This window comes from Anomaloglossus baeobatrachus, chromosome 11 (genome assembly GCF_048569485.1).
Source record: "Anomaloglossus baeobatrachus isolate aAnoBae1 chromosome 11, aAnoBae1.hap1, whole genome shotgun sequence".
Lineage (NCBI taxonomy): Eukaryota > Metazoa > Chordata > Amphibia > Anura > Aromobatidae > Anomaloglossus > Anomaloglossus baeobatrachus.
Window position 1 is genome coordinate 9,510,504 of NC_134363.1, and position 17,068 is coordinate 9,527,571.

General features: G+C 43.2%; 2 protein-coding genes across 3 annotated transcripts in view; one reads left to right on the plus strand and one right to left on the minus strand.

Moving 5' to 3' along the window:
- The first annotated feature begins 2,072 nt into the window (after positions 1-2,072).
- On the plus strand, positions 2,073-6,481 carry UPK1A (uroplakin 1A). Its single transcript, XM_075328556.1, has 7 exons — positions 2,073-2,239; positions 3,181-3,381; positions 3,487-3,561; positions 3,663-3,770; positions 4,534-4,713; positions 5,375-5,458; positions 6,473-6,481. Exons 1-7 carry the CDS (start codon positions 2,177-2,179, stop codon positions 6,479-6,481), a joined length of 720 nt encoding a protein of 239 aa, XP_075184671.1. The 5' UTR covers positions 2,073-2,176.
- A 3,087-nt stretch (positions 6,482-9,568) lies between these two features.
- The window catches only part of APLP1 (amyloid beta precursor like protein 1), a 46,595-nt gene continuing 39,095 nt past the window's right edge, over positions 9,569-17,068 (minus strand). Inside the window, exons 9-17 of one of the 2 annotated variants that reach the window (XM_075327920.1) lie at positions 13,613-13,771; positions 13,404-13,532; positions 13,219-13,318; positions 11,846-11,980; positions 11,652-11,675; positions 11,417-11,487; positions 11,273-11,332; positions 9,848-9,991; positions 9,569-9,673 (exon numbers count right to left, since the gene is read on the minus strand). In XM_075327920.1, coding sequence (XP_075184035.1) covers positions 9,575-9,673; positions 9,848-9,991; positions 11,273-11,332; positions 11,417-11,487; positions 11,652-11,675; positions 11,846-11,980; positions 13,219-13,318; positions 13,404-13,532; positions 13,613-13,771 — 921 coding nt within the window. In that variant the 3' untranslated portion in view covers positions 9,569-9,574. The remainder of the gene's footprint in view (positions 9,674-9,847; positions 9,992-11,272; positions 11,333-11,416; positions 11,488-11,651; positions 11,676-11,845; positions 11,981-13,218; positions 13,319-13,403; positions 13,533-13,612; positions 13,772-17,068) is intronic. The other variant, XM_075327921.1, reaches the window with a different exon arrangement.

The following is a 17,068-nucleotide window of genomic DNA, read 5'->3' on the forward strand; positions in this document are numbered from 1 at the left end:
AAGGTGGATGTTCTCTGCAGTCCTATGTAACGTGCAGTGGAATCTCCTAGTACATATAACATAGATGTTCCCTGCAGTCCTATGTAACGTGCAATGGAAACCCTTAGTACAGATAACATGATGTGCCCTGCAGTCCTATGTATCTCACAGACCGGGTTGTAATTGTAGGGGTTGCAATGGCACTCAGGCCCTGGATCGTTGGGGGTCCCAAAGGTCCTTTTTGGCCTATATGAAAATACCAATGCTATTAAAGTCTTGCAATAATTGGGGGCCCTTTTTGGAGCTTTTTGCATTGGGGCCCATGAGCTGGCCCAGATAATGTAGCCTATATCCCCCCCCCCCCCCAGCCCTATGTATACCTGCTGGTGACATCACTGTCGTCTGTACCCGGTGTCAAGACTTTCCCACTTTTAGGATCCCAAACATTCCAGAACACCAGAGAGGCGCTGCCACCCCCCCCTCCATCAGCTGCTGGGGGCTCCATGTTTTGGCTGCAGCGATGGTGACCCAAGGCGCTGGTGTTGGACCTGGTGAAGCTGGGGGACTGATTACTTTAAAATGTTTGTAGTCCACTTTGGGGGGGAGGAATATTATATTATATATATTTTTTTAAATAGCTCCGCTCTGCTACATCTGCACCTGTAGGGGCCACTTGCTGCCTCTATGTATCAGAATGTGCTGTATGAATCGTTCTGGCCGCACCCAGTCATTTTATTCTTGTGCAAATTGTAACATTTTAGGTCACGTTCACATCAAGTGACCCAGAGATGGTGAGAACATAAATCCGCACTGTCTGCAGCTGCTGCGGTTATTGCTACACTTTTATATAAACCGCAACATGTGTACAATAAACTAAATATCCATATAAAATAAATGTTTAATCTACAATATACCATATGTTGCAACAAGTAGCCTATCTATATACATTGACTGCAACTTTTGTAAAAAAAAAAAAAAAAAAATTCTGCCTGTTAACCCTATAGATTTTTTTGCATTTCAGTAGTAACCGCCCCACATCACTGCAGAAAGTGATACAACCCAATGTTGTGTAAACAAGCACTGTAGCAGTTTCTCTTCTGCACTGATACATTGTATTAATAGTCACATTCCACCAACTCAACGACTTCTAAGGCTGGGACAAGACACAAATATTCTCCCTCTGACAGCAAGCAGAGATCTTGAAGATAGTGTAGAATTGAAACAAAGTATCTGGAGTACCCTAGTGGTGGCTGCAGACAGAATCTTATCATGTTTCTCTGTATACAGGGAGCTCCCCCTAGTGGTGACTGCAGACAGGATCTTATCATGTATCTCTGTATACAGGGAGCTCCCCCTAGTGGTGGCTGCAGACAGGATCTTATCATGTATCTCTGTATACAGGGAGCTCCCTCTAGTGGTGACTGCAGACAGGATCTTATCATGTATCTCTGTATACAGAGAACTCCCCCTAGTGGTGACTGCAGACAGGATATTATCATGTATCTCTGTATACAGGGAGCTCCCCCTAGTGGTGACTGCAGACAGGATTTTATGTCTCTCTGTATACAGGGAGCTCCCCCTAGTGGTGGCTGCAGACAGGATCTTATCATGTCTCTCTGTATACAGGGAGCTCCCCCTAGTGGTGGCTGCAGACAGGATCTTATCATGTATCTCTGTATACAGGGAGCTCCCCCCAGTGGTGGCTGCAGATAGGATCTTATCATGTCTCTCTGTATACAGGGAGCTCCCCCTAGTGGTGGCTGCAGACAGGATCTTATCATGTATCTCTGTATACAGGGAGCTCCCCCTAGTGGTGGCTGCAGACAGGATATTATCATGTATCTCTGTATACAGAGAACTCCTCCTAGTGGTGGCTGCAGACAGGATATTATCATGTATCTCTGTATACAGGGAGCTCCCTCTAGTGGTGACTGCAGACAGGATGTTATCATGTATCTCTGTATACAGGGAGCTCCCTCTAGTGGTGACTGCAGACAGGACCTTATGTATCTTTGTATACAGGGAGCTCCCCCTAGTGGTGGCTGAAGACACATTGCATAATTATTACTTGCCCTTAACTTCTATCTGTAACCTGATTCAAAATTGGATCACTAACCAAAACATCATCCATTGCATGGAGTGTTTTTGGCAAAAGATAAGCTAATATAATTTCATCTAATACAGGTGACTTCCCAAGATGGCAGAAAAGGGCAGCGGTGGCCTTGTGGCAATCATCGTGTTTGGAAATGTCGTGATTATGGTGAGTTGTGACTAGTTAGGAGGCGAGCACAGTATGTATGTATGTCCAAGACAAATGTCAGCGTGCGGACAATTATCCTCAATCTCATTTGTAATGTTAGTGCTTTCATTCATCTCCCCCCCCCCCCCCCCCCCCAATGTGTGCATCCATTGTTAATGACCGGAGAAATAAATATCTATATCTATATATCTCTATATAATTTCTCCTTTTATACAAAGACCACCCCCTCTAGCCCCAGGAAAATATGTGGAATGCTGCTTTACAGGTCAGTCCAAGCTCATGGAGAGATATACAAGGGAGCGGTCACATGTGAATGTTTTTATCTAGGGCAGAGAATTTCCCTTTTTAAAGGGAAGAAGAGATACATATATCACCTCTTATAAGTGTCAACAATAGGGACATACGACTTATATTATTGTGTCTGCTTTGATTTAAGAGCAACCAAGATTAGATAACATTATTTGTAGTTATATTATAATACTGCCCCCTATATACAAGAATATAACTACTATAATACTGCCCCTATATACAAGAATATAACTACTATAATACTGCCCCCTATATACAAGAATATAACTACTATAATACTGCCCCCTATATACAAGAATATAACTACTATAGTACTGCCCCCTATATACAAGAATATAACTACTATAGTACTGCCCCCTATGTACAAGAATATAACTACTATAATACTGCCCCTATATACAAGAATATAACTACTATAATACTGCCCCCTATATACAAGAATATAACTACTATAATACTGCCCCCTATATACAAGAATATAACTACTATAATACTGCTCCCTATGTACAAGAATATAACTACTATAATACTGCCCCCTATATACAAGAATATAACTGCTATAATTGCTGAATAGATATTTCGACCTCTGATATTAGAGTTTATCTTGATGTTGTCCCGTATTTTGTATACAGCTCTGCGGCTTGGCTTTATTTGCTGAAACTATTTGGGCCACCACTGATCCGTACTACGTTTACCCAGTTTTGGGGGCGACCGGAAAAGATGACGTCTTTGCTGGAGGCTGGATTGGAATTTTCTGCGGCTTCTCCTTCTTCGTTCTAGGATTGTACGGCATTATAGCTGCAATAAAGGGGAGCCGGACCATGATCATGGTGGTAAGCTGGAGGGAATCCAAACTAGCTAGATCCTAGTGGGAGGAGGGGAAGCAGCCAATCAGATCTGTGGGTGATATTGAATGCTTCTTTGCCCCTCCCCCGCAGTACCTGGTGCTCATGATGATCGTCTACATATTTGAATGCGCTTCCTGCATCACGTCGTTCACACACCGGGATTATGTAAGTGGCAACAATACGATTAATCGTGCGTCATGTGATAAATGTAGCAATGTTTATTTCTGCTCCTTTTTTTTTTTTTTTTTTTTTATCTTCTCTTTTAGATGATAAACTCCAATGTCATAAAGACACAAATGCTGGCGCGTTTTGCAGATAACACCACCGCCACAAGCATGGAGATCACTAACTTCTGGAAGAGGGTCATGCTGGATGTAAGTGTAAAGCAGATGTCATCCATTTGACATAAGAGATGTATATTTCTCTCAAAGATGGATAACAAAAAAAATAAAATATAATTTTTTTGTGTTTTTTCCTTAACCGTTACTTTGAAGTAGGAGAATTTTTTTTTTTAATGTTTAGTAAAAGTTAAAAAAAATTGCTGTAACTAATTTAAAAAAGTTTGCAACATGTTTGCATTAGTAATGTTCCAAATTTTTTTTTTTTTTCCCCCAAATTTTGCAGCACATTATTTTTTCCCTTTGCAACATAAAACATATGGATGATTGCATTTGTTGCAGAGTAAAATTGTATGATATATATATAATATATATATATATATATATATATATAAATTTTTTTTTTTTTTTTTTTTTTTTTTTTTTTACAGCTGTACTCCAGTAGTATTGATTTAAAAGTTTTTTTTTTTGTTGCTTTTGGAAGGTTTAAAAAAAAAAAAATATATATATATATATATATATATATATATATATATATATATATATATATATATATATATATATATATATATATATATATATATATTATATAATTTTCTCTTTCCAAAAACAAAAAAGAAAACCTTTTTTTAATCCATACTATTGGAGTACAGCTGTGGAAAAAAATGCTGCATTGTTGGATAAAAATTAATAAATTTTTTTTTTTTTTACTGTGAATGTGTCCCTTTTTCATTATTTGCTGTGTCTGAATCTCAGCTTATCGGATTGATCTGTAATATATAACGTTCTGTCTTTGTAGAAGCAGTGCTGCGGGGTGGACGGACCCAAGGACTGGACGGACTACTACTCCACTTTCCGAACCTCGTTTCCAGAGGCTGTTGCTCCTTGGCCATTCTGGTGTTGTGCCAGGGATGACAATTTCCAGATCCTGAATGCGCAGGCCTGCCGGGTGGGACTTGCGCCTTACGTGTACACTACGGTAATTTAAGGGTGCACAGGACTGCTCTTAAAGGGGTAGTCCAGCTTTGAAGGGGATGGTCATAAAGCCATAGCCGCCTATAGATTGTATGTGGTCATACATAGTCATGTCAATGGAGCTGATATGCAATACCAGAAACTACCTGTGGGGTGCGGTCTCCTCTGACAGCATGCGTTTTTGGATAGTGTGTGTGTTTGTGTAATATATATATATATATATATATATATATATATATATATATATATATATATATATATATATATATATATATATATATATATAATTACACACAATAAAATATATTTGTGTGTATTCCATGGCTGGAAGGACTAAAAAGAAAAAAGCACAAAGAATCGACAAGCTTCCCCTTTTTGCTTCTTTTTTTATCGTTGCAGTTTTGGGTGCGCAAAAAAAAAAAAAAATGTGCACACAGCAAATCTAAATTCTCAGACTTTGCTGGGAGAAGGAAAGCCATGCAATTCTGGGGAACAAACTGCACAAAAGATGCAGCGTGTGCACAAGGGCAGATGCCTGCCAGAGTACATGGACTTGATTCCCAATGGCAGCATGCAGAATTATGAATGCAGCTCTTGATGTGACCAGTGTTACTTCTGCCAGCAGACATTGTTTTACATGGCGCTTGTATATTTTGATATTTCAGGGCTGCTTTCAGCACATCGGACACGCCATCAACAGCTACACCTGGGGAATCTCTTGGTTTGGATTTGCAATTCTCATGTGGACGGTAAGATGGATTGTGAATGAGGAGACAATGGATCTATAATTCAGTTCCTGTATTGACCACTAGATGTCAGCAGTGCAAGTGCATGCTCTTAGCTGACTTGCTTTACAGACTGCTGTGAAATTTTTTTCAGTATCTCCATAAATTTTAATTTTTTTTTAATATTTCATGTAACATATTGGTTTCTGGTAACAAGTTAAAAATTATACTTTAGAGAAGTTTTCTAAATTAGAATTACTTTTTTTTTTTTTTGTTCACAATAGTAAAAAATCTAAATTTTTATTTTACTTTTGTAAAATAAAAAAACCTTAGATGTAATTTTTTTAAATTTTACATTTTTTGTTAATTTTCCAACACACATGGGTTTTAAAATTAAAAAAATCACTATTACAGCTATATTTGATTTTTTTTAATATATTATAAAACTTAAAGAATATATCTCTACTTTTTTCAAGTATTCTGTTTCATAATATAAAAACACATATCAAATATTGAAATCATGTTAATTTTATTATAAAACTTGAGAATATATCTATTTTCATTCTTTAAGTTTGACAGTATAAAAAACTTGGATTTAAGATATTTAAATTGTGGGGTTTTTTTATTAATTTTTTTTTATATATTTTTTTTTTATTTTAACAAAACAATTTAAATCTTAGTATAAAAAAAACCCTTTGATATATCAAACTTAAAGAATGTATGAAAATAGACATATATTCTCACGTTTTATAATAAAACAATTCAATATTATAAAACTTGAGAATACATCTGTTTTTCATAAAAACCTTAAGTTTCATAATATAAAAAAATACTTATTTAAGATATTTAAATTGTATTTTTGTTTAATTTTTTTTATTTACATTTCAATAAAAAACCCCCACAATTTAAATCTTAGATTTAAGTGTTTTGGTTTTTTTTTTTATATTCTGATATGAAACTTAAAGAAAAAAATAGATTTATTCTCAAGTTTTATAATTTTTAAAAATTTTTTCTATGTTAGGGTTTTTTTTCTTTTAGAACCCATGACTGTTGGAAAATATATAAATTAAGAGTGTGAGAAAAAAAAATACAGAAGGAAACTTTTTTTTTTTTTTTTTTTTTTCCGCCGGCATTGGCCGTACTTGCTCTTTAATGATGATATCAAAGGATTTGGACCTAGAAATTCAATCCCCGGTTAATCTCCTCTCCACAGAACATTGTAAGTCGTGTCCGTTTTTCCGTACCATCTGCCGCTCTATAACCGCCCTTGTTCCTCCACAGATGCTGGTCATGTTTGCGACGATGTATCACTACTTTACCATGTGATCCGCTGGATCTGAACGCTGCAGCAGCAAAATGCCCGGAGGATTATACGGCAGGGATTTGGATCATGAAGCCTTCATCAAATACAAGGGACTCATTAATTTCCTGCGATTCGCCGCTCGTAACCGATTTCTCATCAGTGGGCGATTCCGTATTGAAGTATTATTGCCCACTGTGTATGTACAGACTATTCTCCAGGTCGCCTGTGGCCGCCATGTTTGTTTTCCTCCCCCCCCCCCCCCCCCCCCATGTGATTCCTCTACTGCCCCTTGTGTGACTCCGATCACGGCTGAGAACAGATCGTTTAATGAAGTGTCTCCCAATTTTTGTCATTTTTCATTATATTGTGAATAAAGTTTAATGTTTGTTCTTAAAAAGAAGGGTTATTAGTGCGAAAGCCACGCCCCCTCCCCCCATTCGCCAATTTATTTTTTTTTTACCAATACTTTATTATCTTAAGTTAATATTTATTGATGGTGAGAATTGAAAATACAGCAAAAATCGTATCATCATGATTATATTCAGCAGTCGTCATGTCACATTGGCGAACGTGGTGCCCCCTATGTTCACCCCCAAATACACAACGGTGACCCTGCCAGGCTCAGCGGGTCCTCTGTGCAGAACCTACAGGCCAGATCTCCTAGGGATGCCCATAGAAACCAATCAGATCACTGCTTTCATTTCCAACCCTGCTCTACATCGATGAGACCTGCAAATTTATTGGCAGTTACTGCTCCAATCGGATTACTTCTATCACTTTCTACACCAGTCATCTGATTGGTTGCTATGGAGCTTCTCAATCCAATCAGATGTCAACTTACATTTTCCATAGCAGGCTTTAAAGATGAAAAGGAATATCTGACTGGTTGCTATGGAGCTTCTCTATCCAATCCGATTTCAGCTTACATTTTCCTCAGCAGACTTTAAAGATAAAACGTGTTATCTGATTGGTTGCTATGGACAATGTCTGTAGATTTTGGTCTGGGTTTACACACTAGGCCCGCAGCTCCTGGTCACTGTATTGACATGTTAACGAGTACAGTAATTAACATGCACGGTTTAGAATTTACAGGCCTCGACTCTCTCTCTGGAAAACCTCCATTACTGTATTTACAAGAACCAATTCCTACACCACATGCTTCGCTTCTTAAGATGTTCAATGGCTGAGCGTCACATTTTTAGTCGTCGTCGTTGACGACAAAATATCCCTCTCACTTGCTTTGGCGACCGTTCGCCATGTATTTTTAATTTTTAGTTTCGCTTTCATTATGAGCATTTGTAAATTTGACAGTGTTCATTGCTCTCCCCGCAAATTACGTGACCTGTTAGTGACAGTGTTAGGAAGCAAAATGTCAATGGCGGCCCTAGTCACGTAACTGTAGTACTGGGGGAGCAATCACGTTGGCGAAACGTCCTATTTGGGAGGGAGAGGGCAAATTAACGGAAATCTCTTTAATCCGCCATTAAAAATTTTAGATGGTTTTTGGATTCTCCCTTCCCATTAGTGGGCCGGTAGACTGACTGCCGGTGGCGAAGAATCGGTCGCAGACTATTCCCCCTACCGTCTTAAGAACCGGTTGTTGGATTACTTTTACAGCGCTGACACCTACAATCTAGTATTGTGAAGTAGTCGTATCATGGGAAAGGCGATACGAAAAAAAACCAAACAAACCTAAAACGCATATGTACAGATGTATATACAACACATATACTTCCAGCCCGCCTGCTGGCGTTTCTACACACCGGTGGTGCGTAATAAAATTATTAATCATTCTCGCTTCGGCCTTTGCTTATGGCAGAGGTGGCCATTTTGAACTAGGAGTTGGGTGGTGAGCGATTATTAAATCCTGGTAACTAGATATCATTGGATATTAGTAGCAATGGGTCTTTTTTTTTTTTTTTTTTGTTTTGCGACTAGTTAATGGGAAACTTCATCACACGAGCGCTGGGACAATGTAAGGAAAATGCAGTTTTCTAGATTCATTTTTCACCGCGGCACCTTTCATCTTGCCCACAGTTGTACGGTAGCCACGAAAAAAAATCTACATAATATCACGTAGGAGCCAACGATGATGACCAGGTTTCTAGAGTTACCCTTTAAATGCAGATTTTAGAAAAAAAACAAAACTCAAACCCAGGACGGCCAGTAAATAAGGGGGGGGGAAGCTCAGGAAGTAGATAAATAATACCAGGGACAGAAGTGTCAAGTCGCTGAGATTTCGGCGTGCGGATAAATAAATTACAAAGCAGCAGTGAATGATTGTGGTGGGGGTTATAGGATTGAACGCCGATGACGCACGCGGGTACCCAGTATTTGCTGCAATGCTGGTCTCACTGATGGACTTTATAGCTGGGGGGGAGAAGAGGGGCACGATGCAACTGAATGCCGGGGGAGGGAAGCGGGACATTTTAGCTGAGGCATATCCCACAACGAGAGGTTAATGCTGAATGGTCTCTTTTCCCTTCTCAGTCTCATAAATAATTTAAGTGCATTTTCAGAGGCGAGAGACGAAAAACGTTAACCTGTTGTGCTCAGCGTGTTATTGGACTTATATATATATATATATATATAAAATAAATTTTTTTTTTTGGGTAGTTGGTCTAAAATGATAAATCCTGATGCCACGTCGGATCGCGATTTCCTATCCTGGCGGAGAGGAAGGTCTGGTTATCAGGCTGCTCCTTATTTAGTAAATATTTCCCGGTACACCCATGTCCCCCGAACCCTACCCCCTTACCCCCACAACCCTTACTCTACCTCCCCTGAAGTAAAGCCCCCTCCCCTTTGCCCAAAAAAATATAACCCCCCCCCCCGCCTCAGTTGTTCTCCTCGAGGTATCTGTAGGTTGGGTTTTCGTAGCCTTGGTTCTGCATCTTACTCAGATGCTTGTCTTCAGGGGCTCTGGAAGCTTCCACCTGTAAAATGTTACATATTTTAATGCTGATCTACAATCCCCTGCCCCACATTCCCAAAAAAGTGGTAAAACTCTAAACTCCAAGCTGTGGAGGAAATAGAATCTGCAGTACCACCAATGACCACCGGGTGCAGTGTTGCCACCATATCACATGAATAACCTGTCAGTGTCTCACCTCTATGATCCCGTGGCTGATGGTCCCGTAGGGCTTACGTCTGATGAGAAGAAGGCTGATAATGATCACCATCGCTACGGCAACCGCCACCACCAACAGCCCGATCAGAGCTCCCCGATTAAACGTGACCAGCGTGTCTGGTTCCTGCAGGAGAAATAGTTACTGAATTACTGGTAAACTAATGAACATGGTGCCTCTATGATGACGGGAAGTCTTAAGCGCCTGTTTTCAATCAGCCTCCGTCTGGATACTGTTATTACGTTTTCGGAACCCTTTCATTCATCATTCAGGATTATGACACTCTTAAAGGGGAACTCCATAGTATAAATATTGAGTACACAACATTTTGGATGTATTAGTCCATCCCCCAGGACCACCTGCTTTGCCCTTTTCAGTGGCCCAAATGCTACAAACAGGTGATTGGGGCCAATGGTGCTGGATTAATTGACCTATCTTGGACAACTCCCTTTAACACTAGAAGTCCCAGGAATTTCGAGCTCCATAGGGTTCCAATTGTAGATATGTTAAATGACCCCTCTCTGGGACTTCTAGTGTTAAGAAGTTTTACTTAACCAGTTCTGGATTGCCGATAGAATTTATACGTCCGGGTGGTCCGCACTTAACTCTGCACTGACATTCCAAAACGTCAATGCAGAGTAAACTGAGATTGTACTGCTGTGAGTTCAGAGAGCTGGTGTCAGACACAGCCAGACTCCCCATAGAGAAGGCAGAGACTGTTACAGTCTCTGCCTTCTAGATTACTGTACACACAATGTTGAACAGGCCAGTGCTATCGATCACTAAAATGAGTTAGGCAGGAACATGCAAAACCAGTGTCCCAAATATTACAAACAGGTGATTTGGGGTCACTGGTGCTGGATGAATTGATAACCTATCCTGGACAACTCCTTTTAAGAAGTTTTACTTAACCAATTCTGGACTGCCCATAGAATTTATACATCTGAGTTGTCCGCACTTTACTCTGCACTGACATTCAAAAACGTCAATGCAGAGTAAACTAAGATTGTACAGCTGTGAGGTCAGGGAGCTGGTTGTCAGGCACAGCCAGACTGCCCATAGAAAAGGCAGAGACTGTTTGTTACTGTCTCTGCCTTCCAGATCACTGAATACACAATGTGGAACAAGTCATTACTGTCAATCACTAATGAGTTAGGGCGGGAGATGTAAAACCAGTGGGGGAATGGTGCATTGAGCTTCTTCCCCACACTCAAGGTACACGGGGCAGCCTAATTAATATATTCAATCAAACTTAAGGTCCTGCAGAATAATGGCAGTGACTAAATCACTAAAAGCGCTGTGTTCTTAGTTTACACTCGCAGTTTAGAGTGACGCACTCCCTTTAAGAATATGGCCTGATGTTATACTCCGGAGCACCAGCAGGGGGCGAGCTCATGTTCTACTCACCAGTTCATCACGCTGGATGTCTTCGGACTGGTAGGGCACCTGCTTTACTGACCCGTTATCCTAAATATGAGAAGGAAACAGTCAGTAATGACCCTCCCCCCATACACCCTGACTCTCTAGATATAAAGGATGAGGCCACCTCACCTTCTGTCCTGGGAAGGTGATGGTCCGCTCACTGGGGGGGAAATCGGAGTACATGTCCCAAACGGCGGAGCCTGCGGGAAACATGGGGAGACCCCGTTATACAGGGAAGATTGGCGCCTTCGCATGCCAAAAATGGGCGACGCTACTGAGTTTTGTCTTCTAAAGTAGAATGGGCAAGACACCCTAAGGCTGCAGGAGAGATTTAAAGAGACAGGCGCATGACCCAGGCACTGACCTTTCCGTTCTATCTGCTGAGAGTCTGACGAGCCATCGCCCAAAAGGCAAAAAGTAACAAGTAGACAAAGCAAGCGGAGAAGAGAAAGAGAGAAAATATTCATAAGAGACCACACCAAACTGAAGAAGTAAAGAGACAGCCAAGAAAAGGGAAAGGGGCCGGGAAGACCGCCAGACAAGGCTCAGCCGCCTCACCCTCTCCTTGAGACGTCTCTGCAGAGTTTTGGGCTGGGACCCTCATTTCGGGGTAGTCGGTGTCTTCGTTCAGCTTCTTCTGTGTTGAGCTTAGGAGATCGCTGGCTCCCACCCATTCTGTGCGTAGCCAACTCTCTGCAAAATGTCCAAATGTCATGGAGAAATGAAACTTTCCGAACCATATTTAAGAACTCTGCTGCTTTCAGTGAATGACAAGATTTCCATTTACATCAATGGGCTGAAAACCAGTCAATCAATCCCTAGGGTACTGTGTGTGTGGTATGATGGTAATGTATGGGTATTATCATGGTATGGGTACTGTATCTGTGTAGTATGAGGGTACTGTATGTGCACCATCATGGTATGTGTACTGTATCTATGTAGTATGAGGGTATTGTATGTGTACTATCATGGAATGGATACTGAATCTTTGTGGTATGAGGGTACTGTATGTGTACCACCATGGTATGGGTACTGTATCCGTGTGGTATGAGGGTACTGTATGTGTACTATCATGGAATGTGTACTGTATCTATGTAGTATGAGGGTACTGTATGTGTACCATTATGGTATGGGTACTGTATCTGTGTGGTATGAGGGTACTGTATGTGTACTATCATGGAATGGATAGTATTTCTGTATGGTATGAGGGTACTGTATGTGTACTATCATGGAATGGATAATATATCTGTGTGGTTTGAAGGTACTGTATGTGTACTATCATGGAATGGATAGTATATCTGTGTGATATGAGGGTACTGTATGTGTATCATCGTGGTATGGGTACTGTATCTGTGTAGTATGAGGGTACTGTATGTGTACTATCATGGAATGGATAGTATATATGTGTGGTATGAGGGTACTGTATGTGTACTATCATGGAATGGATAGTATATATGTGTGGTATGAGGGTACTGTATGTGTACTATCATGGAATGGATAGTATATCTGTGTGGTATGAGGGTACTGTATGTGTACCAACATGGTATGGTTACTGTATCTGTGTGGTATGAGGGTACTGTATGTGTATCATCGTGGTATGGGTACTGTATCTGTGTGGTATGAGGATACTGTATGTGTATCATCGTGGTATGGGTACTGTATGGGTACTATCATGGTATGGGTACTGTATCTATGTGCTATGAGGGTATTGTATGTGTACTATCATGGAATGAATACTGTATCTGTGTGGTATGAGGTTACTGTATGTGTACCAATTTGGTATAGGTACTGTATCTGTGTGGTATGAGGGTACTGCATGTGCACTGTATGGATGTTGTATGGAAACATAGGGGTGCTATGATGTACAGTATATTTGGAAAGGAATCCATGTGCTATATGGTCGGTCACATGCCATGTATGGGGGCTCTCACCGATCTGCTCCCGTAGCTCTGGTGTCAGCTGGGGGTTGCGGTACAGTAGAGACAGGGACTGGTTCACTCGCTCCTCAATTACACGGAGATGGGTCAGAACCTGAAGAAGAGACCCAAGCACAATGACTGACAGAGAACATCAGAGAGAACCAGCAGAGACTGCAGTGGAGGAGACCCCCCTGTACCTGGAACTGGATGGTCTCGGCTCTGTCCGGCTCTGCGCTGCTGACGTGCTGGTAGTGACGCACAGTATGGCGCTGGTCTTTCTGCTCGGCGTGGATGTATTTCTTTAGGGCCAGAAGAACCTTCTCCGGCTGCTCGAAAGAAGACACCAAACAACATTACCCGGGAACCTCGATAAAGAATCTGAGGGGGCCGAGGGAGAGGGGCTTACATCCAGGGGTGTGGTCTGTACGCTCGCCAAATAGTTCTCCAGCGCCGCCCTACGGTTATCATTGAGAGCTGCAACCACCCGACCAAGATGTGTCTCCACCAGACGCTGCCGCTGAGCCGAAATCTGACTCTCCAGGGTCTGTAAGATCGACTGAAAGTGCTGAAAAGTGAAGAACGATAGTCAGGGACACGGCCGACAACCGGCCTCCTCTGGATGAGACGCAGGATAGATGCCCAGCGCGGGAAACACAATACCCCGATCACACACCAGAGGCTTAGATACACAGCCCGGCACACAGTATCACACAGGAAAGGTTTAGATACACAGAGGGGTGGAACGATCACGGTCGTAGGCTCCAACCCCTGCTTCAGCTGGATGTGCGGCCTCTAATGCACATCCAGCTGAAATACATCGCGGTGCACAGACCCATCGGGTCCCTGCACCGCATTATATACTGCCAACCAACAGAAGTCCGCAGCTTCCAGCTGACTGAGGCCGCGCATGACAATAACGTCATACATTGCCATAGCACAGATGCCGATGAAAGCTGCTGGCCATTGCGGACCAGCTATAGAGAAGGACGTTACGTGATGTGAAAGCCGAGGAGGGTGATCACAGTATATACCAGGAGGGGGGACAGTATATACCAGGAGGGGCCCAGGAGAGGAACATAATTACCAGGAGGGGGACAGTATATACCAGGAGAGGCCCAGGAGAGGAACATATTTACCAGGAGGGGGGCAGTATTCAACAGGAGCGGGACAGAATATACCAGGAGGGGGACAGTATATACTAGGAGGGGCCCAGGAGAAGAACATATTTACCAGGAGGGGGACAGTATATACCAGGAGGGGCCCAGGAGAGGAACATATTTACCAGGAGGGGGGCAGTATACAACAGGAGCGGGACAGAATATACCAGGAGGGGGACAGTATATACTAGGAGGGGCCCAGGAGAAGAACATATTTACCAGGAGGGGGACAGTATATACCAGGAGGGGCCCAGGAGAGGAACATAGTTACCAGGAGGGGGACAATATATACCAGGAGGGGCCCCGGAGAGAAACATATTTACCAGAAGGGGGACAGTATACAACAGGAGGGGGACAGTATATACTAGGAGGGGTCCAGAAGAGGAACATATTTACCAGGAGGGGGACAATATATACCAGGAGGGGCCCCGGAGAGAAACATATTTACCAGAAGGGGGACAGTATACAACAGGAGGGGGACAGTATATACTAGGAGGGGTCCAGAAGAGGAACATATTTACCAGGAGGGGGACAATATATACCAGGAGGGGCCCCGGAGAGGAACATAATTACCAGGAGAGGGACAGTATATACCAGGAGAGGAACATAATTACCAGGAGAGGGACAGTATATACCAGGAGGGGCCCAGGAGAGGAACATATTTACCAGGAGGGGGGCAGTATACAACAGGAGCGGGACATAATATACCAGGAGGGGGACAGTATATACTAGGAGGGGCCCAGGAGAGGAACATATTTACCAGGAGGGGGATGTATATACCAGAAGGGGCCATGGAGAGGGACAGTATATACCATGTTGGGCCCAGGAGAAGAACATATTTACCAGGAGGGGCCCAGGAGAGGACCATTTTTACCAGAAGGGGTACAGTATACAACAGGAGGGGGACAGTATATACTAGGAGGGGTCCAGAAGAGGAACATATTTACCAGGAGGGGGACAATATATACCAGGAGGGGCCCCGGAGAGGAACATATTTACCAGGAGGGGGACAGTATATACTAGGAGGGGTCCAGGAGAGGAACATATTTACCAGGAGGGGGACAGTATATACCAGGAGGGGCCCAGGAGAAGAACATATTTAGCAGGAGGGGGACAGTATATACTAGGAGGGGTCCAGGAGAGGAACATATTTACCAGGAGGGGGACAATATATACCAGGAGGGGCCCAGGAGAAGAACATATTTAGCAGGAGGGGGACAGTATATACCAGGAGGGGCCCAGGAGAGGAACATATTTACCAGGAGGGGGACAGTATATACCAGGAGGAGGACAGTATATACCAGGTGGGGAAGAGTATACACTAGAAGGGCCCCAGGAGAGGAACCGCGGACCAGCTATAGAGGAGGACATTGCGCGACGTGGGAGCCGGGGAGGGTGAGTGCACAGTATATACCAGGAGGGGGACAGTATATACCAGGCTGGGCCTAGGAGAGGAACATATATACCAGGAAGGGGACAGAATATACCAGGATGGGGACAGTATATACCAGGAGAGGAACAGAATATAACAGGGGGGGAACAGTGTATACCAGGATGGGGACATATTTACCAGGAAGAAGGCCTGGATGAGGGACATTAGAACAGGACTGAGGACATTACTACATAATGGGATGGAGGGCAACTTGTATGTCTCTATAGGATTTAGAAAGCTAAATGTATACATACATATCCATACATCTGGCCCACCTGTGGGGATGGGGGGCCCCAGGTCCATATTATGCACTGGGGCCCATTGAGCGCTAGTTGCGCCCCTGGATCTTCGGCTCCTCTGCACATGACAGCACAGGCTGAGCGGATCCTGATCACATCATGACTCCTCCATGTTTGCACCATTGCACAGCCGCGGCTGAAGGGCTTATCCCGGGAGATGGGGCGACGTCCTCTGCGCCGTGTAATCAGATCCGCCATTACACAAGCTCGCGCCGTCTTGTCCCATACTTTGTTTTTATAGCGCGGGGCGAGCGCATCAGATCGGCTTTCCTGATATCGCCCCTCGCCCCCCGCCATGTTATCTTTCATGCTCAGCGGTAACACGACCCCCAGATACAGACTTAAGTGGGACTAAAAGCGATCGCTCTTCCCGGACATTAGGGATTTGCAAAATAAATGACTTTTACATCTGTCTCTTGGATCGGTTTTCACCGCTAATGGCTCCAAAACCTGCGGAGATCATCCTGGGAAAATCCTCCGCGCTCCGGAACCATCCATATTTTCTGCTCGGTGGGGGGAGGGGGGGGGGGCAATTAAATATTTATGGCATTAGCCGGCCACATTCTGCTTACCTGGTATCTCCGTCCAGAGCTCAGCTTGTGTTTAACCCCCATACCGCCATATACCCACAGATGGTGGTACTCCCATCACCCCAGTCCACATATACCTGACACCCACAGATGGTGGTAGTCCCATCATCCCGGTCCACATATACCTGACACCCACAGATGGTGGTAGTCCCATCATCCCGGTCCACATATACCTGACACCCACATATGGTGGTACTCCCATCATCCCAGTCCACATATACCTGACACCCACAGATGGTGGTACTCCCATCATCCCAGTCCCCATATACCTGACACCCACAGATGGTGGTACTCCCATCATCCCAGTCCACATATACCTGACACCCACAGATGGTGGTACTCCCATCATCCCAGTCCACATATACCTGACACCCACAGATGGTG

Excerpts from the sequence above, each read along its gene's own strand:
- UPK1A (XM_075328556.1), top strand. The coding sequence starts at position 2,177 with ATGGCAGAAAAGGGCAGCGGTGGCCTTGTGGCAATCATCGTGTTTGGA. Across the intron at positions 3,382-3,486 it reads GCCGGACCATGATCATGGTG|TACCTGGTGCTCATGATGAT; the intron begins GTAAGCTGGAGG and ends CCTCCCCCGCAG. Across the intron at positions 4,714-5,374 it reads CGCCTTACGTGTACACTACG|GGCTGCTTTCAGCACATCGG; the intron begins GTAATTTAAGGG and ends TTGATATTTCAG.